At 52.8% G+C, this 21,345-nt stretch overlaps 2 protein-coding genes across 2 annotated transcripts in view; one reads left to right on the top strand and one right to left on the bottom strand.

The window, feature by feature from the left end:
- HPSE2 (heparanase 2 (inactive)) overlaps positions 1-9,359 on the bottom strand; it is a gene marked incomplete at its 5' end in the record, with an annotated part of 110,677 nt that extends 101,318 nt beyond the window's left edge. The window contains 2 exons of the mRNA XM_082002169.1: positions 7,937-8,094; positions 9,100-9,359. Coding sequence (XP_081858295.1) covers positions 7,937-8,094; positions 9,100-9,359 — 418 coding nt within the window. The remainder of the gene's footprint in view (positions 1-7,936; positions 8,095-9,099) is intronic.
- A 10,974-nt stretch (positions 9,360-20,333) lies between these two features.
- CNNM1 (cyclin and CBS domain divalent metal cation transport mediator 1) lies at positions 20,334-21,341 on the top strand (the record flags this gene model as incomplete). The annotated part of the gene is made up of 1 exon (XM_082002299.1): positions 20,334-21,341. A coding segment is annotated over exon 1 (675 nt), but the record flags the coding sequence as incomplete, so codon positions are not given.
- Positions 21,342-21,345: the final 4 nt, after the last annotated feature.

Raw genomic sequence — 21,345 nt, 5'->3', positions numbered from 1 at the left:
AGCAGGACAGAGAGCTCCCAAGCCGTGAAATCTCCAGGATGGTACACAGCACACGGAGACAGCTCCCAGGCTTCCCTGAGCCACAGACTGAGCTTCTGCAAGTGGGAATTTACATGGCATCGGCGTGGCCTGTGTGCGAGTGCCCGTCCCATGGCTCATGCCACCATCTGCCCATAGGCAATTTCCTTCCAGGAGTCTCTGGAGTCATGGAGCAGACACAGGTTATTGCGGCTGATCAGCTGGAAGATGGGAGGAGGAGGGCACAGACCCAGGTTTATGTGGGCAGGGCAGAGCGATATGGTTACAGTCAAGGGGATGTGTGACAGAAGGGTGAAGAGGAAGAAGTAACTCCTCTCTCTCTGCGTGTGTGAGAGCGAGCACTGCCCGCAGCCATTGCCACTCCAGCAAAAGCCATAGCCACCACTGCCGTGGCACCAAGTTGAACAAGCTGAGTTTGCCCATCCTCCTAATGGGACTGTTTGCTTCAACTTTCCAGGCTTAGAAAGTGACTTTAAAAGGAAAAAAACCCAAACTATTTTGTGTTAACAAGACCTGAATATTTTTACTAAAAAATTGGAATAGTAGAAAATGGTGTTAGTGCAGAAGTTAAAGGGATATTTAATGGATCACCACGAAAAACTGTTATGAATTGCAGGTTGCCAAACTTGTAAAATACCTACTTTTTAAAATAAAATGCCCAGTGACTGTGAAATTGGGAACATAACTTCTTTTGGAAAGTCTGAATATTTCTCAAGCCAGAAACCGCACCTTCATCATGTCTGTCCTCAATAGGCAAATTTCTGACACATTAGTATCATTCCTTACTTTTAGCTGGTAAAAATTCCCTGACAATGAGTTCCACAAGTTATTCCCCTCTATATTAGAAAAGAAATCATATTTGTTTGTTTTATATATAATAATTCTGCTGGATGTTCCCTATTTCTTGTGTCATGAAAACAAAGAAATAATAATTTACAAATTGTCTTCTCTGTGTGCCACTGAGTTCACAGCATTTATCATATCCTCAGTCATTTTTTCCAAGCTGAAAAAAATCTGATGTCTATGACTGAAAGCTGTGACTTCGATCACTTCTATCACCCTATTCTACACATATATATTCTTTACACTGATTAGTATGTCATCACCTAGTTTGCTTATAGCATAAGAATGCTCTTGATGGGTTTCTCCAATTCTTGTTTAATATTTCCTAAGATTGGATTCACTTTCTACTTCCCTAAATGTATTCAGAGACCAATCCATAATAAATTCAAAACATTTTCCCTGAATGGCAACTGCTAATTTAAAAGCCATAGTTGTATATGAAAATCACATGCATTTCCCCTATGCATGTAACTTTGCATAAATCACTTTCAATTCATAAAAAGAAGGTGCAGCAGAGAAAGAATTGTGGAACTAGCAAAAATATGTAATGTCTTTTCAAGAATTTAGGATGCTTATTATAAACAATCAAACATATAACCATAAAAATCTTTTCTCTCACCCATATAGCAGAAAATAGCTAGCAAATCAAGACCTAATTGCTTGATTGCACCATTTCCTGCAGTTATTAAAGCAATTTTCATGCATGATTCTAGCAAAACAGTTCGAAATTTAACAAGAAAAAATGGCAACAAACAGGCAATCTTTGTAAATATGTCCTGCATAGGCAGTATCTCCCCTGCCTTGTGTAAGGTGATTTCTACAGCCTTTTTTTTTTTTTTTTTAATTCCTCAGGAAACAGCTAAGCACTGGAGCTCCTTACACAGAAACCCTACCTGGTAGAGCAGGTTGCAGCTCCTTCCCTGCAGCCATGGTCCCTGGGAACTAGAGAGCAGGAGGCTGCCTCGGAGCTCATGCCAAGGCGTGGGGCAGCCCATGGTCTGGCAAATCCCAGAAGACCAAAGGACATCAGAGGATCTACCTGTCTTTGGGACTGAGTGCTTGCAATGTCTGAAATGCTTCAGCCCTCCCAAAAGAGCCGTGTTTTAAACACTGGGAGGGTGAAAAAATTGTTTCCTCCGCAAGCTCTGAAAGGACAGATGCCTAAACTGTTGAGGGAGGCATAGGCAGACAAAAAGGGACTCCGGGTGACCAGAAACAGAAGGTGATTCCTTGTTTGTTCATTTTTACTGGGACAACAGGATGGTTCTTCATTCAGAAACACCTGCTGCAAAGTTTTATGAGATGGAGGAGCCAAAGGGACAGTCCCAGCCACATGGCAATAACCCTCCCTTGCTCTGGCTGTGGTATCCTCACACCCCATGATGTCCCTCATGATCCTGCTCACTAAATTCACAGGAAAACAGTTGCCTTTTCTTTTTTTTTTTCCTGTTTTCCTGAATTAGTTTTCTGCTGCCTTAGCAGAGGATCAGGAACGTGCCAGAGCCAGCACAAGGGAAGCAGCAGAAAGACACAGCACAGAGCAAAAAGGGGGCCAACGAAAGACATGGGGACCAACACTTTTGGTGGCAGAGAACCAAGCGATTAGCTTCACCACCTTCAGGACACAGTTTTGTAGGATTTAATCTGACCAAGGCTGAGGCTGCTGCAGTCCCACCTTTCACCACAGGCTTTCCTTTCCCAGCACTGTCCTCTATGCCTCCGTGGTCACACACCATTAATCGGTTCAGGCAGCTGAATGAGCTGAAGTGCAATCACCTCTCCACCATCAGGTTTTGGCCAGCTGAGTTCCCTGAACTGACTCACCATGTACATTCAGGCTCCAGGCATAGGAGAGGGCAGGAACATGCCCGAAGGAACAGAAGAGTGGGAGCAGCAGTCCTGGCTGAGGTCAGCCCCAGTCCCTATGCAACTATAGAATCTTTGGGTTGGAAGGGACCTTTTAAGGTCATCTAGTCCAACCCCACTGCAGTGTGCAGGGACATCTTCAACCACATACACATATAAAGGAATCCTCAGGTCACTTAGCATTTATTATCTTCCTTTCCATTCAATACCTAAGACCCTTGCACATACTCTAAAAGCACAGCATCCTAGAAGCCACCTGTGGAATACAGTCTGAGCAAGGGTGAAATGATGTTCCCACCACTGCACAAATCTCGAGGTTCAGGTGTTGTGCCAGGTGCTTGAAGGTGTCTGAAGGAATGGATTCCAAACTGAAAGGACGCACAGAAAATCTATACCGGGATTACACAGCAAAGTTTCCCACGGTATACATCAAAATCTCCTGACTAGTACGGAAGGCATATGAAACATGTCTTTCTCCAGGTTTTTGTGGTAATTGGCCATTTTTCCAGATGCCCAGTATCTTCTCCAAAAAAGGAGATAAAATAGAGGGAAGTAACTTACCAGCAATTAAGAGAGTATTTTTGAAATGTGTTGTCCATATGCACTTCAGCTCAGAAACTTTTCTGACGCACTACCTACAGCATGCATATGTGCTCCCCTTCCCCATGCTGGCTGTGTGTGGTAAATGTCCTTTGGTCTCTTCTCAGCCACACAACCCCAATAGACTACACAAAGCCAGAGGGACAGGATGGAGAAGCCATGGCTGGGCCAACACATCTTGAAGAACTCCAGCTATGAGTAACTTCTCTTTTTCCCTTGAGTTTCCCTTCACAGCACATATGCACAGGGGAAAACAATAAGCAATGTTTATGCCACCACAGGTTGTCCAAAGCTGGTCTGTGTGGCTTCAAGGAGAGAGGCAGTTGAGGACCATCCTGCAGATGAAGAGGTTCCACATTAGCCCACAAAACTCAAGCTGTAGCACCAGCAGGGAACTTCAAAAATGGACTCTAGGTTCTGGCACTGAGACAGCACCTGCAGCATCCCTTGCTGAACCAACACCAGGTCTCCACACCAAACCTAAGTCTCCAACACCAAGCTCCTGGGCAGCACATGAGACTGGTTTTAGCAAACCCAACTTCAGAGGAGATTTTGTAGTTAGACTCCCAGCAGCTACAGCCTGAGCAAACAGGTAGCTCTGTGCATTTGCTCCAAAAAGGAGTTACTCAACCCTGTTTTCCTGGGGACCAATGTTTCTTATTGTCCCATTCCTCAGAGCCAATTGGTCCTTGGCAACTTGGTGAGGCTGTTGAACGGACAGGCCAAACAGATTCCTTGGTAGACAATCCAATAGCAAAAGGAGAAGCAAATCTACCACACAGACTAAGCATGAGACCTTACATCTTGGTACCTGCCCAGCGATCAGACATGTGCTTATAGCAGGAGAGAAACGCCTCTCCAGGTAACAAAGCACAACTCTCAGCACAGCTGGTGAAAAAAAATTAACTTAGCAGGGCACATACAGAGAGACACCATTTAAGGGAGAGAAAAGTCTCCCCGGCTAAAAATGTTACACTTCTTGATGAACAAATGTCAAAAAGTCTCTGGCACAACCCAACCTCCTGGTGCCACAGCGCTTGACGTATATTAAACTGGTTTTCTAACTGCCCTCAGGCTGGCCAATGCCATATCCAAACAGAGTGGACTCCAGGACCAACCATGTGAAGTATGGGCTTCTCGGGATGGCAGCCACCCGGTGTACATATAGATGGGGGTTTTAATATAACAGATTAGTTAGATGACCTTCTAGTATTTAGCAAAGTTCAGGGGATACATATAGCCATGCTGCCATCAACAGGGACTGCACGCCCTACGGCTCACCCAAACCATTCATCACAGGCAATCGCTTTTACAAGTTGCTCTGTCAGGTATGGACAAATCTGCCACTAGGTGATGAAATTTCTGTGCCAGCTTTATACGCAATGCTGAAACAAGTTGCCACACGTACCCTCTTCGTGGGCATAACAGGCTGCCACCACAGATCACTCACCACTTTGCTACCTTTACTGCCAAAATATGACTGGTCTGGACTGGGGTGAGGCTGTTTGGAGCTACAAAGGAAAAACATTGTACACACCTGGTATTACACAATACTTCCAGGTCTGTGCTTCCAGGAAGAATTTGTACAAGAATGATCCTGAAGCCTAAAGGAAACACCTTATTTCAGGTGAATGAAGTACATTTAAGATACAAGTTAAAAGCAATGACCCTCAGAGCGCACCCACCGCTCTCCATGGAGGAAAGGAGAGGAAAAAGATGGGCTAGTGAACACAAAAGCAGGCTGAGGTAAAGGCAATTTCCAGAAGGTGGAGGTACACACAGCTGTAAGAGTTTGAAAAGGAAATAAATACAATTTTAAACGGAGGAATCTCTGAGGAGGTCAGATCATCAGGAGGGTGGATCACTACAGAGATACAAAAGACCATCAAAGGCAGCAGTGAGGAACACCTGGTCTGGAGGGCAATGGGGTGGCAGAGGGGGATTTACAGTGCAAAGATCCCTGCACGGAGATTCATTCAAACTCCAGCAAGCACAGCCACAGCGCAGAGCATCCACGAAGGATGCTGCAAAGCAGTCCTGCTGCTACTGCTGCCCGTCTGAATGCCTCAGATGGCCACGCTGGGTGGCCTGTGAGCATGCACAGGAGTGCAGCTGCCTGCGACACAAACGCCACTCGCAGAGGTACTGACTAGTAACTGCAGCTGAGAGAAAACTAAGGAAGATAAGATGTGCCCTGCCCTTCCCTCCCCATCTATGTGACGGCCACGTGGGAACATGAGGCACAGGAACACCCACGGGGGCTGCAAGGAGAGCCCAGGCACTGGGGTCACAGGCCTGGAGTCTGTGTGCACCCACAGGGCGAACAGGCAAAAAGACAAACACTCGAAGCAGAAAACAACCGAGCTATCACTTGTTATGTCACTAAAAATCACTAAGGTGATGCACAAGGCTTAGAAATTCCCCACTCCCATGCCACCAAAGCTTAGGTGAGAAATTTCAGAAAACAGATGCTGGCCGTACAAAAGCCCACAGACATGAAAAGCAACCCAAACCACCCATATAACTTGGGGAGGGGAAAGGGTACCTTAGCGGGGTGCTTGCTGGCTTCCCCCAAGCTCAGGCGCTGATTGCAATCTTTTTTCTGTGCTGCCTGTTCAGGCTGTAAGGTCTTTGTACTGAGGGCTTCTGCTTGCACGTTTGTGCATGCCCTGATCCCGAACAGGTCCTGGATGAGCCACAGATGAGGGAACAAAAACCAGACCAGTGCTCAGAAAGGAAAAAATGGCTGCTCAGATCCAGTACAGTGGGGCAATGAGTTGCAGTGGCATCAGGATTTCATTTTGGAGAACTGGATCCCTCTAGTGAAGTGCTCAGTGCAACCTCAGCACAAAAAGATGAGAGCTACTAGCAACTCTAGCCCTGGAGTTTGCACACAGATCTGAAGAACAAATACGAAAGCTTTGCTTCCAGGCAGGAAATCCCTTCTACCACACCTTTCTGATTTACACCGATGCTTGATACACACCACATGTGTCCCCTCCTTCCCTCACCCTAATTCACAATGGTTCTGTTCCATATTTAAGTGATGAAAAGTTAAGACCTGTGGTTACAACTTCTATGAGAAGCTTCATTTTGAAGGGCTGCTACATTTCAACTTTATTGCCACGAGTAAAACTGAAAAAAACCCAAAAGCTTTCAGTCCTTCCCTAACATGAAAGCAGTTGTGAAGACATTTAATAAGTGTCAGTTCTCTCCTGGAAGTTGTTGAAATATTGAAAGCGGGAAAATTTATTCCTACAAATGTTTTGTATGAGTCCCATCTACAATTTTATACACTACACTTAATTTCTTCTGTTCGAGGTAGCTGCGGCAGGTTTGGACAGCATTTTCTCTTGAAGGAGAGATTTCTCAGTAGGCAGAGCTTACAACAAACCCTTTGCCTGAGATTTGTTACAAGGAGAAGAAAAACAAGGAATAACATCAGGATTCCTCCAGCTAGGAGACCAACTGAAAGATGGAGCACGCAAGCGTACCCACCTGCCTGCGTGTGGGAATAGAGGGGCATTCATCTCGGTGAGATCAGACGTTACGTGGGGGAACAGCAGGAGTGAGAGCCGTCAGAAAACTGGCAAATGCATCTGCTTTTTCCATTCATCACTGTGCTGCTGACTAGACCTCTGCAAAACTTCCTCTGTTCCACAGACCTGCCCACTGGGATCTGTCTGGCATTAATTGGCCTTCAAAATTACTTATGGAAATACCTTCAGCTAATTTTGTAAGTCATCGAGTAAGAAAAAAAAGTATTTTAAAAAAACCAAACAACAAGAAGCAAGAGAGAAAAATCAATAAATTCTTGCACGCGGACATAGTATTCTGCTTCTTAAAATAAATGCCTTAGGACGGAGGCTTGGCCCGGACTTTTCTACCGAGTTTCTTTGTGTGAACTAAGGGCCGCAAAAGGTGAAAGCCTTTTGTGCAGCTGAGGACCGCTGAGGAGGAGGGCAGAGCCGCGGAGAAGAGGGGAGCAGCGGAAAGACGGGGGGCAGGCGGTGCATTTCGGAAAGCCCTACGATGGCAGAACGCCCGGAGGGGCAGCAGCCCCGGCCGGGCACCGACGGGCGGGAACCGGGGACGGCGGGTTGCCCCGGGGCTGCGGCGGGCGGAGAAGCGTGGAACGACGGCGGGGCCCTCGGGAAAAAGCAGGGCCGCCCGAGAGCCCCGAGAGAAGCGCGGAGCGGTGCGTGCACAGGCATCCCGGGGCTGCGGTGCCCGGTCCCCTCCGGCAGCCGGGACAAAGCCCGGTCTACGGCCGGCGCTGCCCGCTCGAGACTTGGGAGCGAAGGGAGTGGAGGACGCGGCGGGGGAGTTACGAACAGCCCCGCTCCCCGGTGCCGGCCTTTTGTTCCCGGGAAATCGACCGGCAACGGGCGTGCGGGCTCCGCCGAGGTCCCCCCGCTCGGGAAGGAAGGGGTACGTGGGAGGCTTCCCTGCCCGGTGCCCGGCGGCAGCACGGCCCGGCCCGGCCCCGCTTGGGCGCAGGGAGCGGCGGGGCCGGCGGAGCGGGACCGTCCGGCACCCGCAGCCCCCCGCTGTCGCTCCCGCCCCCCGCCCCGGCCCTGCCGCTCACCGTCCTCGTAGTTCTTGAGGTAGTAGTCGGGGCCGGGCCCGCCGCGGCTCTTGGCCGGGTTCTTCACGTTGTGGAACTGCAGAAAGTCCGTCCTTTTGCCCGCGAAGCGCAGGAAGGCGGGGGCCAGGCCCCGCGCCAGGGTCACCAGCCGCCGGGAGCTGGGGAGAGGAGGGAGCGGGCTGAGGGCGCCGCGGACCGGGACCGGCAGCCACCGGCGGCCGCGGGGCTCCGGGACCCGCCGCTGCCCTCCCCGGCCCTGCGGCCCCGCCTGGCGCGGGTGCGACCGTTGAGGGGCTTTGCGGCGGCCGAGCGGCCCGGCCCGGGGAGCCGCCTCGCTCGCCCGTAGCGGCCCGGAGGCCGGCGGGACCCGGCGCTGCCCCCCGGCGCTGCCCCCACCGCCCCCCGGACAAGTGCAGCGGCGTCGCGGAGGCAGAAGCACTCGGCGTCCCGCGCAGCCCGGACGCCCCACGCGGGACCGTGCCGCGGGCCGAGCCCTGCCGGGGAGGAGAGAAAAGCGGGAGCCGGCCCGGCTCCGCTTCGCCCGCGCCTCTCCCGGAGGCGGCAGCCGAAGGGACCCTCGGAGCGGGCGTGCGGAGGGGACCCGCTCTCCCTCTCCGACTTACCCAGCAGGGAGAGGGCTTTCCGGCCGTCCCAGCGCCTCCAGGCCGCGGCCGCTCCGCACCGCCGGTGGAGCCCAGCGCAGCTGCAGCCCGCTCTGCCCCCCGCGCAGGGATGGGAGTCCGGGGCGCGGGGGGCTCTGAAGACCTGGCCGACACCCCGCTCTCCGCCTGTCAGGACCTGGCGAAGGCTCGGCTCGGCAGGCGGCCCCGTTCCTGCTGCTGGGTTTTGGGGGTTTTGTTGTTTGGTTTGGTTTTGGTTTTTCTTTTTTTTTCCTGTGCTGCCTCGGCCCCGTGTTGTGCTTATTTTTGCAGAGGAGCGGTTGTTGGAGCGAGGGGAGCACGACATTTTTGCAGTCATAACTGATAAGTCTCCGAAATGCTTTCTCCATTGCAAACATGTGCATCTTAATGGAAACCATGGCCTCGCTCCCCCCGTCACAACAAGCGCCGCCAGCAGCGCGGAGCCCGGCGGGGCTGGGCGGCGGGGCCGCCGGGGCGCCCCGCGGGCGGCGTGGGGAGGGCGCCGGGGGGCTCCTGCCTTACCTTAAGAAATCGAGCCAGCCATCATGAATGATGGAAGGGTCCAGCTGCAGGGAGAGGAAATTCTCACTGATTATCCTGACAGGGCTCTTGGTGTTGACATCAAGGAGAATGAGAGTTCTTCCCTTCACACCTGGAGGTTTCTCCACCGGCAGCGCTCTCCTGTCCCCGGCCTGGGAGGGCAGCGAGAAGGTGGCCATGAGAGCCAGCCCAGGTGCCATCAGGGCTAAGAGCCCGGGGGGGCAGGAGCTGGGACAGGGCATGCCGGCGAGCAGGAAACCCCTAATTAACTCGCTGCCTGCAGGGGCTCGCTGGTGACTAATTGTCCTTATCTAAAGTGTGGGGCGCTCTGCCTTTTTTTGCAATGTTTTGGTGCTGGTGGAGGGGAACTCACGCCCCTGACCAGCCTTTCTCGCAGCCGGTGCCAAGACTCCTTGCAGCCAGCACCGCCCCTTTAAGAGATGCAGGCTCCAGACATTTTTAACTTTTTGAAGGTAAGGGGAGGCTCCTGGTTTAACCCCCTCGGCTCGGGGCCCGCCGCAGCCCCGCCAACACCGAACTTTCTCTTTGCATTGGCTCCGCCGCCCACCGGCGGCCGCTTTCCGCCGCGGGACCTCCTGGACCCCGCAAAACCGTGCCGGAGCCGGGACACCGAGACACCGAGGAGTCCGGGGAAGGAAGGCGGCAGCTGCCCGCCACGGCCTTGGCTTGCGGCTGGCTGCGGGGACGGCCGAGGCGGTAAGGTAGCGGGGACAGGCCGGGCTGGGGGAAAGGGGAGGTTTAATCACCCCCGAAAAAAAGCCCTCCCCGCGGGAAGAGCCGGGCAGGGACCCGCGGTGCTGGGGCGAGGCCCCCGGGCTGAGCGCAGATGGCTCCCTGAGACCCGGCAGGCACAGCGGGGCTGGGGGCAGCCCGAAGCCGCGGCGCAGCGCGTTCGGCTCGCCCGGAGGAGCCACGGGCTGGGCCCGGCCGGCGCACGGAGGCCACTCGGGCGCCGCGGAGAACCGGAGCATGGGGAGTGGGGCCGCCGGCCGCCCTCTCTCGCCGGCTTCGGGGCCCAGCGGTGTCCCACCCGCGGCGGGGAGAGGAGAGGGGCGGCAGCAAAAGCGCCTGATGCGGAAACGTCCGCACCGGAGGTGCAAAAGGACGGCACGGTTCGATGTGACCGACGACGGCCCCCGCGCCGGGGCCAGCCCGCCACCGCTGCCCGCGGTTCGGCCCGGGGCAGGAGGGCCCGGGCTCGCCACGGTTCTCAGCGCTGGGCGCAGGCTGGTGGCACCCGACCCGGGGTCGGTGGGGGCTGCCGAGCCGCCCCGGAGCGATGGCCCACCTCCGTCCGAACCGGGCATCATCTCCCGCCAGTGGCCGGTTCCCGGGCAAGCCCCGGGCTCCCGCACACCAGCACACCGAGCTCCGGGACACGTAACACGTCCTACCTGGGCCCTCCGCCGCCGCCGTGGCCCGCCCCGCTCCCCCCCTCGCCCAGGCCAAGCGGCACGCAGGGCCCCGGTGCCGCTACCCGGCCTGGCGACGGAGGGCTGGCAGCGGCCGGCCCAAGCCGGGCTCGGTGCCGCCCGTCGGGGCCCCGCAGCCCCGGGGACGGGGCAGCCGCAGCACCATCTGCTGGTGAGGGCCCGGCGCGGCGGGGGGGCCGGCACCCACCTGCGGACACCCCCGCGCCGGGGCGGGGGGAGCAGCGGAGCTCCGGGATAGAGGCGCAAATGGCGCCCGGAGCTGGGCCGCAAGGAGCCGTACGGAAAAGCCAGCCGGACGGCGGGGACACGCCCGCTGCCCTCGGGGGAGCCCGGCCCCGGTCGGGTAAAAGCGGCGAGCACTGCAGGGCGGCCGCCCCGGGCAGCCCGGGCCGGGGGCGCTTCCAGAGCTCGGGCAGGCTGCTGTCCCGGCAGGGCTTCCCGCGGTGGGGACCCCCCCTCGCTCCTCCCGATGTCCGTGCGGAGCCACCTGCGCTCCTCGTCCGCCCCAGCCGGGGCCAGGGAGGCGGAGGGTGCGGAGCCGGTGTCTCCCACGACGGCACGTCCCGGAGCTCGGTGTGCTCGGCGGAGCCCCGCACGAAGTGGAGGCGCTCGGGCCTGGGGAAATCCGCGGGCAGAGCCGTCTCCTGTGGAAATCTCCTGTCCCCTCGTCTCTCTGCCCTACGAAACGCTTCAGGCCCATCGCCCCGGGGCGCAGCCAGCTCTGCCCCGCTGCCAGCCCCGGGTTGCCCAGGCACGGAGTCACTGTGCGATGAACAGTAACGGGGGCGGGGGGAGAAGGATGAGACGTACCTCTGGCTCTGCTAACGGCGAGCCGGGAATGCACAAACCAGGATTTGGCATGAAATCGTCCCGCTAAGGCGGAGAGGGGAGCGGGGCTCAAAACGTCCCTCGGAAGAGGCTGCCGAGCGCAGCCCGGGCTGACAAAAAGCAGCCGAGGGGTGCCCGGAGCAGCGGAGCTCTGAGCGCTGGGAGAAGTAAGAGGATCCGGGGGAAAGGGCTGTGTGATTTCAGCCGTGCAGAGCCCTGGCATCCCGGCGCAGGAAGAAGGCAATTTAAGCCTGGAAAGTTTGTGTTCGGCTGCAAACACTTCAGCCGCAGCTTGCACTAGCGCTTAAAACTGGCCCAGGACCTGAAGCCTCCGCTTCAGAAGCTGCTCAGTTTTTGGGTCACCTCCGAAAGAGGGACGCGAGATTCTGAATCATGTCGTTATTTTACAATGGTGGGTTTTTTGAGGTTTTTTTGTTGCTCAAATCAGTGCTGCAGTTGCAGGCCGAAATTTTGCATCGCGCCTCCTGCTAAGGCTCTATTTTAAAACGAAACACTAGTGCGTTATGTAGTAAAAGACAAAGAAGAAAACAAATTATCCCGTTTAACCTCCTTTATATTTTTTTTCCTTACAAACGAACTAGTTTGGAGGAGAAATATGTTTATTCTGAAACGTTCTTCACAATTAGTCTCCGCTTTGAATGCAAACTCCGGATGCAGCGTAGTCACTTATCTGCGGAGGTATCATCAACAACATAAAACAGGAGGGAAAGGAGCAAAAAGTCTCCCATCTGCCAGGATCACCTTCCCGATTCTGGGAAGACGGCACTAAAGGAAATCTTCACTTACCTGTCTCAGCTTTCCAGACCAACACCTAGAGCCTGCCCCGATCCGGTGGCTTCGGAAAAAGCAATTGCAGCCCCTTTTGCATCTGGCTGCAGCAATGGCAAGTCGAATCTAAAAATAAACCGGTTTTGGGGGTTTTGATTTTTTTTTTTTTTTTAAGAATTGTAGGTTTGCTATAGAAGCCCTTTAAACGCTAAAAGACTTTGGTTCTCTGGGGCAACAGCGGAGGTGCGGGGAGCCGCAGGGAGTCCCGGGAGCCGCCGCTGCCCGGCGCAGCTCGGGGGGCTCCGGGAACCTGCCGGGGGGGCCACGGCACACCTCCTTCCCTGCAGGGTGTACCAGATAGGAGGTATCTCAGTGCAGACCAGCTGCCACCCTGGCTCGCCGTCCGCAGGGGCGGTGAAGCGCTGGTCCTCTCTTGTATTGCGATAATTACTTTAGAAAGCCTGACTCACATAAAAAGTATCTATAAAGATTTACTCGCGGTTTGGTGGATTTGGAATTACGTTTCTCCATTTTCCATCGACTCTGAACTCGCTGGTTTTAATCTCCAAAACATTGGGAAACAAAACTGGGGGAGGAGAAGCATTTCTATAAAGAGTTTAACCAAAGCACATTAAGTATTTTCCCAACATCACCAAATAAACAACAATCCTCCAGCTCCCTATAAACTATTTAAAGCATGTCGTATCATCTCTTCTGCTCTTGCCAATGTACTTTCCTTTTAATTTGTAGCCGATCAGAGCAAGGGCCTGTCTTTTTGTGTATATTTGCAAAATGTTTGGCACCCTTTCAGTCAGTCGCAGTTCACAAACATGTAAATCTGCATTTAACTTCGTTATTATAGGTTTTAATTTATAGGTTTTAATTTACTTCGATTTTTCCTCACTTTTGTAGAGCTACTGCCTGTGAAAATGCTTCTTGTAAATGGTCTGAGCAGTTGTTGAAGGGTTTCAGCAGAGGAAACCTCTTTAGATGTCAGGGCTGATTAAAAAAAAAAAAAGAAGAAGAAAAAAACACAACGGAATTTTGAACTGAGATCTCAGGCTGTACAAATTAGCCCAAAAGAAAATGGGGAAAACCTCCTTAGGAGGAACATTTTTAGTTCGCTAGAAAATAAACTGCTCGTAAATGATGAAAGCTATTATCATCAGAGGATGTGCTGTACCAAATAAACCTCCATTAGGGTGGGAAGGATAAAACAGGCTAGACAGTCTTTAAAAAAAAAAAAAATCATCATGTCTTTGATTCCCAAGATATCAACCATGTCTGTTTCTGTAGTGCTGTCAAGTAAACCTGAGTTATGGATGCTCTAAAAGAAGTCAGCAAGGAGAAAATTCAGCAAATGAAGATTAAGACCGTTATCCATAGATACTTCACCAAAATATACTTTCTTTTCAGACTCTTAAGTTCCTGCCCTGTACCATGGCATGACAATGTCTGAGGAGAAGAGCAAGACCAGTCGATGTGGTAAAGCTGTGGTCAGTAGAGCATGCAATTGCGTGACAGGTTCTTTTTATTGTGGTTTTTTGCTCTTTCTGCACTTCAGTGTCCATCATTTTCACCACAAGAGCCTTAATGACTGGAATGCAACCTCCTAAAACTGCCAGTGCTTTCAGGTGGGTGTTGCACAGTCTGAACTCCTCTGCTGAAACCATTTTCTAGCATGTTTATGTATCATGTCTAACCTGAATGAGCAGGCAGAGGACAATTGCTTGATTTAATATAGTATCCGTGCATTGCTCTTTAATGTAGGTAACCCGGGAAGTTCTGTAACAACCAAATGCATCTGTCTGTGCTGGGAGGATGGGCTGGCCAGGGAGCTCAGCGACAGCAGGAGGAAAGCAAGCCTACTGAGAGGGCTTCCTCCCTCCATACATGCAAAAAGCAAGGCATCGATCAAAACCAACTGCCTGGTCAGCAAAAGCACGGCTGGCAATGCTGCCTTCGCATTTTTGCCAGCACGAAAGGAACACAAACTGGTATCTCCAAATCCAGCCATAGGAAAATAGAGCACAGTGGCGTCAGGCTTTCCTCTGAGCACCAAACTGTACTCACTAGCTGCCGAATTATGAAATCTATAAAATGAAGGGACAGGGACAAAAAGAAGGCACCAGTCCCATAGAGGCTGTGAGCGTGGGCTCTCCCTGGCTGGCGCACATGAGGAACTGGGGGGATGAGGTTGGGTTTTAGGCAGCTGCTGATCAATGGTATTTTTCTCTTTTTTTCCCCTCCTCCTTTTGTAACTTAATTCACAGTCCTGTCAGCAGTTGGCTACCATGTACTCTGCTAGAATAAACTGCATTTACTATTTTCCTTAATCTGCCTAATTTGATGTGTGGTCTCAAAAATACTCTGGCAAACCCAGGGTACCCTACTCCTGCAGATTGGTTTACGGAGAGAACTAGCAAGCTCCGAAAGTGTCTGTTGCCCAACAGGTGGTTTAAGGTTCTTGAAAACCGAGATGCACAATTTCCACAAAGCTTTGGGAACTGCTCCGGAGGCTGGTCAAACCAGGTACTGTCCCACCTTTGGGAAATCCCCTTTGCCCAACGCCTCTTCAGCAAGCAGAAAAAAACCCAAATAATGACTGAGAATACCTCTGTGTATAACAACGCCCTTTGACAGAGAATGCTCTTTAGATCCATGAACTTCCCTGTCCTCATCAATGGCTGGGTCTGATTTAGCTTTTGTCTTTCGTATCTTGAGTAGAAGCAAATGTGGCAGCAATTTGTCACAGTCAAAGAGATATGGAGGACAAACACAATAGTGAGACCCAGAGCTCTGCAGCGCTCCAAAGACCACAACAGCCTCAGAAACATTTTCCTCAGACTGAGCCCAGCCCCAAGGAGCAGAGAAATGTGTAGAATTATCCTCATTTTACATCATCACATGAAAAGGAAGGAGAAGTGAGTACGCCAATTTTATAAGCCTGAGAATGAATGCGAGCAAGTATTTGTCCCACCATCTGTGAGGAGATGATAGAGGTGAGGGAAGAGGGAATATAGGGGGGATGGTGAAAGTTCACGGAGACCTCCTATTTTTCTGGAGGGATGCTTCACATTCCAGCAGCAAAAACGAAGGAAGTGGACATGAGGAGTAGATCAGAGAGGGGAAATAGGAAGATGGATGAAGTGCAAGGCTGGAGGAGCAAACAAGGCAATTATGAAAAAGAGGAAGGCGCTGTGCGCAGAGACCATGAGGAGATGGAGCTCAGGGGAAGAAACAGCCGCCAAAACGCTCTCAAGTCAGAGACCCTGCCAGGGTGAGGGAGGCAGAAAAAAATCAGAATCTTTCAGGTAATGATAAAATTGTACACCTCTGTCCTCTGTACCTATTAGATTATGACACCTCTGTCATCAGCTCTATTGGGACAACTGAGCACGGCCCTGCTATAGGCAGAGACAGGAGGAATCAGCTAGGTCAAAACTGCAAACTGTTGGTTTGCGTAGAGCAATCAGAAGCAACACATGAATGTCATGGCTAGAGAGCAAGAGGAGGAACCCCTGGGAACTATGGGCTATTGCCTGACAACCAGGCAAGTAGATGAAGGAGAAACAAAGTGAAATGCCAGTGGTGCAGAGGCGGTGGATGCCCAGGATGAACCCAGGAGATGAGGAAGATCAGAAGTGAGCACCACCGAACGAGGGGGAAAGACCAGCTGTACCTCACTGAGGTGTGCTAATGGAGGGACAAGATGGGCTGACGCTGGATAGACCTTAAACCAATACTCTGCTTCCATGGCCCAGCAAAAGCTCTCAAATCCAGAAAAAGCAATCCTCTTTCTGCAGAAATTCCAATAACAACAGTTAAGTTCCTGATCTGCTCTTCTTTAATGCGGTGATGGAGAGACAAGGGTCTGCAAGCATCAATTGTGAGGTTGAAAATACAGAATCTGGAGAATCTCTTTGAGATTCTCTAACCATGCAAAGATACGGTCTGCTAGCAGCTTCACACAAATCTGATATAAACCCCATCCCTCCTCCTGACAACGATTGTGCAAATAGTTCCTTTCCCTGTCTTAGGAGCAATGAGGCAGGAGAAAAACATTGCATGATGACAAAGGGCTCTGAGAGAAGCATTTCGGCAGCCCTCACAGCAACACAGCCCCACCCCAACACTGCTTCGGTGCTGGCAGGGCTGCAGAAGTGAGGAGGAAGGCACAGGGTCCCCAGCCCAGGCACAGTAGCTTATCGCCCAGGAACAACTGCAGGCAAAGAGCATATATTCATAGCACAGACATCTCTTTTGTCCCTTCTACCACGATCTGGGTGTTGCCTTGTGTCTTGTCCCTCCACAGTTTCCCTTCTGTTAGCCCTATAGTAACAGCAACATGGAGAAAGCTAAAAATAAAGCTATATAAGCAATGTAATAGGCATGCAATTGCATGTCTATTTTCTTTGAAAAAATGATGCTTTATTTCCTGTACAATGGAAACTACATTTTGATGTTACAACTATTGGGTTTTGACTGGATGCAGAAATTTGACTTAAACAATGACAATTCCCCCTGTATTTCGTATTGCCATATGTCACTGATTATATATTTAAGTTCCAGAAATGAATTAAATTTCATGGCTTCCTCAAGTTAGATTCTCTTGGAGTGGACTGTCTTTCGTTATTAACCAAAATGCTTGGAAACTATTTAAATCAAAACAGCAGACTTTTGGTATCATTTCAGGAGAAAATTGGTTATCACAAATCGAGCGCTTTTAACACATCATCATCCAGAAGGCTGGGTAAAGCTTTGCAAACCTGCAGGAACCACGGCCAGGATAGAGAAAGGGGGTTAATTGAACACCACAGACGCAGAGATGGAAAGAAAGAAAAAAAAAAAGACACAGTGCACGGTTTGGAGCTCCCTTGCCTGGGGTCTTATTCCTTCTGCCTCAGAAGTTATCATATATCCCTCAGCTCAGTGCTTATTTCACTTACTTGGGGAAAGTATCTTCTCTCAGCTGGCTACAGAGCATTAGTGACAATCACATTGCACACATGTTCCAGGAGAAGCTTGCTAGATTTCTTCCTGCTTTCTGGGGAGAAAAAAAAAAAGAAATCCAGATTTTCTTTACTCCTTCTGTTTCCCATCATCATGATTTGGATTGCTAACATTTCTATCCCCGCTAGCAGTCCCCCAGCAGCTCCTGGCCCTTTTCTAGAGGACCAGCCGACATCAGACCCCCCAGGCTCCCATCAACCAGGAAGGAAGCAAATTGCAACCCGCAGCCTCCGTGACTCTGACTTCAGACCTTAAAGTCAAGGTGATGTGAAGGGACTTTACAAAACTGCCCATGTCCATGCTTCCCTCCTCCTCCAGGTCCTGCCTGGACCTGTACAGTCAGAGCTGGAAGAGGACAGCCACGATCAGAGATGTTACCACTGGCAGGAGACGTGGACGTTGCAGGCTGCAACACAGAAGGTGCAGAGGGAGCTCAGTGGTGGCAGGCACGGTGTAAAGCAGAACCCGAGCCATCCTGGTGAGCGGGAAGCAGGTTACTATTCCAAACTGAAGAGCAATGTCGTAAGGGGAGAACAGGTAAAAGAAGGAGACAAAGTATAAGCTATAAGAATAAACCAAGACCAGCCGTGCCGTGCTTGCTGGAGGACTCACCAGGCAGGATATAGCCGGGACAGGCCTCAGTGAGAGCCTTGCAAATTCATGTCATACTTTGCCAAAGACTCAATCAATTGAGCATGTGCTAAAGCTCAGTTTGTTTTGTCTTATTTGGAGCTTTGGAAGATATTTCCTATCTTGAATCATTGAACACGCTCCAGCCACACACCTGCAACTTCTGGAGTGCATCCTTTCAGTGAGAGGCTGGCTAGCACGTCGTCACTTATGCAGGGCAAATCCTACTGAAAGCACGTCAGACCACAGCTTTCGCACCAGTTTACTTTTACATGCAGCACATGTAAGCTAACATCTGGCAAGAACACAACTATGCCCCAATGGAGATGGAGCTCATCGCAAAAGATGGTGGTTGATACTGCAGGACCAGGGCAGCACCACCTCAAACTGAGCATCATTTCTCTTCTGCATCTTTACACTCTCTGGCCACATCTTTTGGGGAGTGGAGATATTGTCACTAAGGCTTTGCAGTCCCCTCGAGACCATATGCCACACTCAACCTACGGGTCACTGCCTAGTCCTAACATCCAGGTTATTTTACTCTGGTTGAGGCATCTCAGTGTATGATGCAGGATCCTGACCCAACTGTTGTATTTTATGTTAATATAACGTGAGGTTAGCAATACTCTGAACCAGCTGCTAAGACAGTGGCTCTGGTGAAGGAGGAAACTTTCTCTCCGAGCACACAGTAGCTCTGCCAGCATGCACACAAGCAGCACTGGTAGTTAGCAATCTAACAAGCAACATCTGGTGCCCATTTTGGAGCAAAGGACAGAAAAACTAGCAAAGAGCAGCCTTCAATGCCACCTCTTCAAGCCTGAGAGTTTCATCCTAAAGGGAAAAGCATTCAGAAGAGAAAGCCCAGCATCGAAATGAATGTTGCCACGACTCTGGAAGATACAAGACATGACCAACCATCTCCGCAGCTTTACACAGTTACTGCCAGAGATTTTTTTGCCAGAGGTTTATTTTGCCAGTAGAAGTACGGAGAGAGATTGCCACCTTGTGGTTCCTCCTCCTGCAGTGCCACGGTTTTGTTTTTTTAATTGTACCAGCCTAGACCAGTGGTTTCCAAACTGCTATCTGAGGATTTCTGGTGACAAGGGTGCCATGGACAAGAATTCTTTCCAAGTACTTACTTAACTAAAAAAAGCAAGCCTGTAATTCACAGCCTTCAGTTACTATACTGAGAAATTAATCACTAGAAAATCTTTCAGGAATCTAATCTGCAAATCAGTAAAGATAACTAGTGCCACAGGTACACAGCCTTCAAACAGTGATCCGGAATGCTGTCACACTGATGCACAAAACCAGATCATCTTTACAATACTCTCAGCATCAAGAAATCTGTGACAAATTCAGGTCTGATGATAGCCTGCAGTTTCAAAAATTTAGGACCCTATGTGAACTGGGGTCCCTGCCTGAGACCAGCAGTAGTCTGGAGGAGCAGACTGAGCTTGTCCCCAGTCACATCCTGGTAATATTTAGGGCAGTTTGTGAGAGCTGTTCCTCAGGTGGTACAAGCTGGAGTAAGGTCTGGAAAAGGAGGTTACCAGTTGGCTCCTCTGTAAATCATGCCCAGTTAGAGCACCAGGCGGTACTTCCCCACTGGAGCTAGAGGGAGTTAGAAGAGAGAAATCGGCAAGAGCTTGTGAAGTAGCACAATGGCCCCTGTGAAATCCCAGAGAATTAATCCAATTTGGAAAAAAATTTAGCTGCCTCTCCCAGAGAGGGGGAAGAGTCTCTCCTAACACAGCAAGGAGCACAGATCTCCCTGGCAGCTTTTCATGCCTATCTGCCTGCTGAGATACTGACACAGAAAGTGGCCCATTTTCATGGATGCAATAATAAGTGAATAATGAGAATTTTTGGAGCACTTCCTTTTCCTCCATGACATTTTCTGACTGGCTTCCTGCTTTGCCATTACCGAGCCTGTTATAGCTGTAAGCAACTGACTCTTTTCCAGTTACCCAGCCTCTCTTTCAAGGCTGTCCTGGATGTTGGTCCAGGGAAAACGCAAAAGTTTCAACAGTCCCGAAGTGCTTTCTTCAGCACATGCTGCTGAAGCTGATAAACCCCGTTTGCATACCACATTCTCCATCAGGTCTAGACACAAGAATAAATGTTAGTTACAGCGTGGTACATTTGTTTCCTAGCAAGACTGCAAACTAACGACTATCCGCCCCCTAAAAAAAAAAAAATTAAAAAAATCACTCCCACGGATAGAAGGAAGATGAATTTGAACTGAAAAGCTGAAGAGCTGGGCCTCAGCAGATATCAGGGGGAGACTGGCTGCAAATCCCAGCTCTAGAGACCGCTGGTACAAGCCTTTCAGCAAACCTCGACCGTGCAGCCCAGGGTGAGGCGCGACCCCCGCACAGCCCCCGCAAGCAGCGCTCGGCCCCCGCACTGCACCCGGGATGAAAGCGGGAGCGAGCGCGGTCGTGGGTGGCTGGGGCACGGCTCGCTGCTCGGGGCCCGCAGCCCTCTCTAGCTTCCGGGGGTGCGGGCGGCCCCGTATCCCCGGGGATGGGATCCCGGGCAGCCCCGCCGGCGTGGCAGCAGGTGTGGGGAGAGCGCGCTGTGCCGCCTGCCGTGGGGATGCTCCCGCGTGGGCCGTGCGGGGGTGGAAGGCGAAACTCCCCCCACCCGTTCCCCGCGTAGGCGTCCCGGCAGCCCCGCTCCGCCGGCCCCCCCCGCCGGGGCGCCGCGGGCCGGCTCCCGGTCGCACGTGGCGCGGCGGCTGCCCGCCCCCCGGCCCACGTGTGCCGCCGCGCCGGCTCCCCGCCGCAGTACCGGTGCGGCGGGCGGGCGCTGCGGTGCCGGCGCAGCGGCATGGCGGCGGCGGGCCCGGGGTGCGGCGGCTGGGGCGGGAGCCGGGGCGCCGTGCTGCTGCTCTTCTTCTCGCTGTCGCCGCGGCCGCCGGCCGGGGCCGCCTGGCTGCTGGGGCTGCGGCCCGAGGACACGGCGCCGGGCCGGGTGTCCCTGGAAGGCGGCGCGGTGCAGGCGGCGGAGGGGAGCCGCTTCCTCCTGCGCCTCTACTTCCAGCCGTCGCCTGAGGGCAACGGGACCCGCGGGCCGGCGGGGGAGCGGGAGCCGCGGCTGGTCTTCATCGAGGAGGCGGCTCCGGCGGCGGCGGGGGGCAAGGCGCGGGGCCCGGCGGAGCGGTGCCGGGAGCGCAGCGCCTGGGCCTCGGACGTGGAGGTGGTGGGGCCGCTGCGCTCGGGCGGGGCTGCGGGCTCGGCGCTGGCCGAGGTGCGGGTGCGGGAGCCGCGCAAGGGCGAGGCGGCGGCGGCGCCGGGCGGGCGGCTCTTCTCGCTGTGCGCCTGGGACGGGCGGGCCTGGGCGCACCACGGGGCGGCGGGCGGCTTCCTGCTGCGGGTGCGGCCGGCCGCCCCGGCGCTGGGCGCCTGGCTGCTGCCGCTGCCCGAGGCGGGCTGGCTGCGGGCGCTGGGCGCCCTGCTGCTGCTGGGGCTGTCGGCGCTGTTCAGCGGGCTGCGCCTCTCGCTGCTCT

This window comes from Phaethon aethereus (assembly GCF_964289735.1).
Source record: "Phaethon aethereus genome assembly, chromosome: 7".
NCBI lineage: Eukaryota > Metazoa > Chordata > Aves > Phaethontiformes > Phaethontidae > Phaethon > Phaethon aethereus.
Note: the sequence above shows the minus strand (reverse complement) of the source record. Positions and strands in the feature narration are given on the sequence as shown.